The sequence below is a fragment of the Entamoeba invadens genome (assembly GCF_000330505.1).
Source record: "Entamoeba invadens IP1 unplaced genomic scaffold scaff_1105074724366, whole genome shotgun sequence".
NCBI lineage: Eukaryota > Evosea > Mastigamoebida > Endamoebidae > Entamoeba > Entamoeba invadens.
Window position 1 is genome coordinate 71214 of NW_004191702.1, and position 5969 is coordinate 77182.

Consider the following 5969-nt stretch of genomic DNA (forward strand, 5'->3'; position numbering starts at 1 on the left):
CATTTTGCTCTACACTCGATAAACACCGAGATATGCACGTTCTTCATACAACATAATATCAACAGTCTCACTCATAACAGTGAGCTCAATGAACACATCTTCGACTGGAATTGGTCTTCCTTTCGCGACAACAATTTTGTAATCGACTTTGTTGTCTTTGATTGTTAACATGGTGATGTCTTTTTGGACAAATTCAGTTTCATGTATATCAATCATACTACAACCTCGAATATGTCCGAAATTGCACCCTCCAAAAACAGCAATAACAGATGGATAAACATTATCAAAGTAGTTTGCTTCTGTAAATAATGAAATCAGATATTTTTTCAACAATCCAAATTCACACATTTGCTCAATCAACACTACATTTTGAATACTTCGGTGACTTATTTGGATTTCTTTCAAAAATTCAAATATTTTATTTTTGAAAATGTCGAAAAAAGATTGAAAAATTGTTTCATCTGTCAACAGATTTTGTAAATCGAAATGAAATTGTGTAAAATCATTTTGAACTTCATTTTGTTTCGAAAATGAATCAATTGAACGTTTTATTTCATTTTTTAATTTATAAAGCCTTATTCTTTTATTCGTTTTTACACGTTCATCATCATTTTCAGTCATTATAAACAACTCTTTCACTTTTTCGTATCTTTCTTCCAATTCTTTTATAATTATTTCAAAAAGTCTTTCATTCAAGAAATCTTCAGTGATATCTTCATAATTTCGAAAGTGAATTATTTGTAAATTTTTATTATCTTTTTTACCAACAGACAGCTCCAAATTCGTATCTAAATCAATAAAGAGAAAATTACCCTCTGCACGAAACACATTCTTGTCACTCCACACCGATGCTTTCGGATGACTTAACACAAAAAGAACATCAAAACCGGTGCAATGTGCAGCATATTCGAGATTTTCTCTAATTTCTTCGAGAATGTGGTTTTGACAGGTCACAACAGCTTTGATAACAATTATATCTGAAGTACTTGTTTCAAGTTTATTAACAAATCTGAGATAAAAGTAGCGTAAGAGCATACAAAGTGATAAAATAGGACTTATCGACACTTCAATCCCATTTGACATTACATGATACTCACATAATCCATTTGTGTCGGGATAAACATTTTTCGTTGTATCTTTGAGTTGACTCTGTAAAAAGTCGGTATACCTCATGGACAACATATTAATAATGTTTGTAATAGATGTGTTTTCTATTGAACCAACAAAACACTTCCCACTTGTCAAATCAATAGTTGATGGGTTGTATGAATATCCATTTTCAAATGTTAATGATTCATTCATTATTTTATTAAAGTAAGACGCACGAATGTTGGAGTTGCTAATATCTATGCAAACATAATCTATACGTTTCATACTGAAATGGTAATTGTTATTTAATTGATTTAAATGATATTTATTTAAATGAAAAACACAAATGATTTTTATATTATTATTTTATTTTTTTTCGTTGTTAACAATTAGTTTATTGAAAACGATATTTAGATATAGTTAAATACATTGTTTACAAAGAATAATTGCTTATGACTTTTATCAATCAGGCAGTTCAAAAATGATATTTAATAAATTGAAAAAATATAATAATAATACAGTCATTTCATTGTTTTGTATTGTTTATTATCTATTTGTTAATAAATATTTTGAGTAAATTGTTAAGCAATATAAATATTAGTAAAATTTTATTAAACATTTTAATAGATATATCAAACTAAATAAAATAAAAAAGATCAACAAAGTGGACAAAATCTAAAATAACAAAACTTCAAAAAAGTGGACGTTTCACACAACTATAAATGTGGACTTTTCAACGTGAAAAGTTTTTTAAAAATCAATTTCGTTCTAATCAATTTCAACTTTTTTGAACCTTTTTTCCTTTTTAAGAACTTCCTTAATTAAAAAACATAACAGAATGTCTTCTGAGCCAACAAGTTTTACTATTGAACAAAACAAAAAGGCAATCAACGACTATGACTTATGTGAATCCATTGAATATGAAGATGGAATGAGAAACTTGTACGCTGATGTAGATGGCAATTTAGTCCACGAGACATTTGAAGAGATCCGAGACAAATATCCAAAGATGTCCGAAATTGTTTCTAAAATCAATCTAAAAGACAACCCAAGTTGGTATGTAAGCACCCAGTCTGATCCACAACAAGGAATATTTGAGGTCATCCCTCATAAAATCTATCAATACAGAAACAGAGCAGTCGATATCGCAAGTCTCACTTTGATACGAGGAAAGACGGGGTGGATTGCAGTCGACACAATGTCAACAGTCCCGGCTTGTAAGAAGGCAGCTGATGCCATTATGAAAGCAGTTGAAACTGCCCCAATAGTTGCTGTTATCATATCACATTCACACTTCGACCATTTTGGTGGATACACTGCTGTTGGAAACGAAGACACTCCGCTCTTTGTTCCTGAGAAGTTCGAGGAAAGTTTCTTGGATGAGAACATTTATGTCAACGAAGCACAGGCAAGGAGACAACAATACATGTATGGCACTTTCTTGCACGACTCGATGACTAAAGTGACTGACAACACAAACTCAAAAGATAAGCCATTGACTTGTTTGCCAAAGAGTAAACATACAACTGCCATTAAAGAAAAGTGCACCATAGAGATTGATGGAATCGCATTCGAATTTATCCCAACTCCAAACACTGAGGCGCCAGCAAATATGATGTTCTATTTGCCCGAATTTAAAGCAATATTTGTTGCCGACAACTTTGCTTCTTGTATGCATAATCTTGGTTTGTTATTGTTATATAAAATAATATCGTCAAACAGTCTTATCACACTTTGAATATGATAAATATTATAAATAATAACAATAAGGAACATTAAGAGGAGCTAAGGTCAGAAGCGGTAAGATTTGGAGCAAAGCACTTGATGATGCAATTGTGAGTTATGGGAAGGACATCCAAATTCACTTTGCGGGACATGGTCCAGCACTCTTTGGGAATGAAAGAATCAACAAGTTCTGGCGAACCAAAAGAGATTTGTACAAGCACATCCACGACCAGACACTGCGATATGCCAACAAGGGTTATAACATGACTGAAATTGCCGAGTTTGTGAGACTTCCCGACAGTCTCAATAAAGAGAGGTGTTGCAGAGGACTGTATGGCTCACTCAATCACAACATCAAATCACAATATCAATTATACCTTGGAACATATGACAGCAATCCAGCACACTTGGACGAACTTCCACCACGCGAACTTGCAGTGAAGTTTGTTGAGGCGTTTGGTGGTGTTGAAAAGACACTTGAGATTGGACAAGACGCTTACAACAAAGGCGAATACCGATGGGCAGCAACAGTCTTGAATCACTTGGTATTTGCAGATGTCAACAACATGAAGGCACGCGAACTGCTTGCTACAACATACGACCAACTGAGTTACGTTGCCGAGTGCGCAAGTTGGCGATACAACTACCAAACAGCCGCTTACGAGTTGAGAAATTTGAACGACAAGAAACCACGAGACTTCAGTTTCCCAATTGAGGCGATTCCAATGAGAGACTTTGGGGACTTCCTTGCTGTTCATGTTGATCCAAATGTGATAGAAGGACTTGACTGCAAGATCAGAATAGAAGACACAAACAACAAAGAATCAGCAATACTTGTCATTTGCAACTCTACAATTAACTCAAGAGATGGTGGTGATGAGTACGATGGAGAGATTAAAGGAAGTAAACAAGACTTAGTAGACATCTTCATGAGAAAGCAGAAACTCGACGAGTTGATTGAGAAAGGAAAAATTATAGTGAAAAATGAAAAGATTGTGAAAACACTTGTTGAGGGCATTGACTGCGTGCCAAAGTACTTCACTTTTGTTGAGCCACACGTCTAACCACTTTTGATCTTCACTTTTTGGTTGTAAGTTTTATTATAATTTAATTATAAATTTATCAACTTTTATTTAATTATTTAATTAATTTATATCAAACCAATCATTTTATGGAAATAAAAAAGTATCACATTATGACAAAGTCAAAGAAATTCAGATACAATTCCATCAAAAAATGACAAACACAAAGTTAATCCAAAAGTATTTTTTGATATGAAGATTTGTGGTTTTAATTATTAATATGGAATTGAATTAATAAATTTAATTTTTAGAAAATTTAAAAAGAAGGAAAAGGAAAGAGATTGTTAAAAAGGTAAGTGACAATATAAAAGGAAAGTCGGACAAACATCAAAGCGATGGGAAAAGTAGATTTGGTGCCACACAACGAGAAACAACACCACGACGCTCCGAAAAAAGACACAGTTCCAAAGCATACCAAGTACACCCCTAATAACAATGTGGTTGTGACTGACTGTAAAGCCAAACAGTTTAATTTCAGTCACTTTGGATAAATGTGGTAATTCAGTATTTGTTGTTATGGTTTTGTTGTTTCATTACAAATACTTTTGTTTTAAATTTGTTATTGTATTTGAATCACACATATCACACATTTCTGATTAATAAGTTTATCAGAGCACAATATATTCTTTATATAATTTATAACCAATACTTAAATTTGTGTTCTAATATATTCATTTGTGTTTATTATCTTATGTATAATAATAATTATAAAATTATGGTACATTTTAATTATTTATAAATAATATTATTATAATAGTTATAGTATAATTAAATTATAGATATAAATGGTTTAATCAAGTCCCATAATTTTTAAAAAAGAGAATACAATTAAATATATAGAAAGGAATTATCATTCTTGAAGTTGGAATGTTTGAGATGGGAGTATCAAGTGTTCATTCATCACTGAACTATTCTCGGGAAATTCCTAGAACATCAGGGTAGAAAGTACCAACCTTTAATAGGTAGGTGGAACTCATGGATGCATAGAATCTTCAGATGAGCTTAAACCATGTGAACCATTTTCGTTGTAAATACAGTTATTCAAACGCTTATGTAACTCGATGAGGGTCAGTCTCCAACTTCATTTTTTGATAATGAATTGTTTTTATTAATTTATAATAATTATACTAAATAATTGTAAAACTATTCGTTTAAATTTAAAAAATTTGATTTAATAATTAAAATACAAATAACAGTGTCAGTTAAACAGCATCGAGTGCTTTTATCTTTGATTTTGATGGCTATAAAAACCAATTTAATTGTTATATGTAAATATGATATAAATAACAAAGAAATGTTGTTTATACCCTTTTCACTTTTTTGCATTCTTTAAAACAATTTTCACCCAAAGACTCTACAGTTTTAGGAACACAAATCTTTAATAAATTGCATCCCATAAAACAAGAGGCGCCAATTGATTTGACAGTTGCTGGGACTTTATATTCTTTCAATAATTCACACCTCAAAAACGCCATAAATCCAATTTTAGTTATATTACATAGAACATTAACAGTTTCTAAATTACTGCATTGATAAAAGGTATAATCTGGAATTTCTTCCAATTGATCTGGAAGTTCAAAATATGGCAAATTGGTACATCCTGAGCAAAGACCGAGTCCGATTTTTTTAACAAGAGGTGGTATTTTAACATCTATAAGTGAAGTGCAGTCTTTGAATGTATTTTTACCAAATTTAGTAGCGGACCCTCCAATAAATATTGATGTCAAACTTGAACACTCCATAAACACGCCATCTCCAATAGAATTTTCAATATTAAAAATGTTGACTGACTTCTGTGAACCACAACGAGCAAAACAGTTGTCTTCAATTGTTTTTAATAATGTTGGAAATTTGATGTTTTCTAACATGGAACAACAAGTGAAACAACATTTGGGTAGAACTGTAATTGAATCAGGTTATATTATATTTGTAAGTTCACTGCACTCAAATAAACTGAATTCACCAAGTTTCGAGAGTGTCTGTTATAAAATCGGTTCTATAATCTGATAACAAGAGCTGAATACACAATTCTCTATTTCTTTTAACTGAGTGGACATTTTAATGATGTCAAAC

General features: G+C 31.6%; 2 protein-coding genes across 2 annotated transcripts; one reads left to right on the plus strand and one right to left on the minus strand.

Moving 5' to 3' along the window:
• Positions 1-1927: 1927 nt before the first annotated feature.
• On the plus strand, positions 1928-3878 carry EIN_139890 (hypothetical protein; the record flags this gene model as incomplete). The annotated part of the gene is made up of 2 exons (XM_004183430.1): positions 1928-2774; positions 2860-3878. The coding sequence occupies 2 exons, from the start codon at positions 1928-1930 to the stop codon at positions 3876-3878; spliced, it is 1866 nt and encodes a 621-aa protein (XP_004183478.1).
• A 1319-nt stretch (positions 3879-5197) lies between these two features.
• On the minus strand, positions 5198-5969 carry EIN_139900 (hypothetical protein; the record flags this gene model as incomplete). The annotated part of the gene is made up of 2 exons (XM_004183431.1): positions 5198-5796; positions 5923-5969. Coding segments are annotated over 2 exons (646 nt in total), but the record flags the coding sequence as incomplete, so codon positions are not given.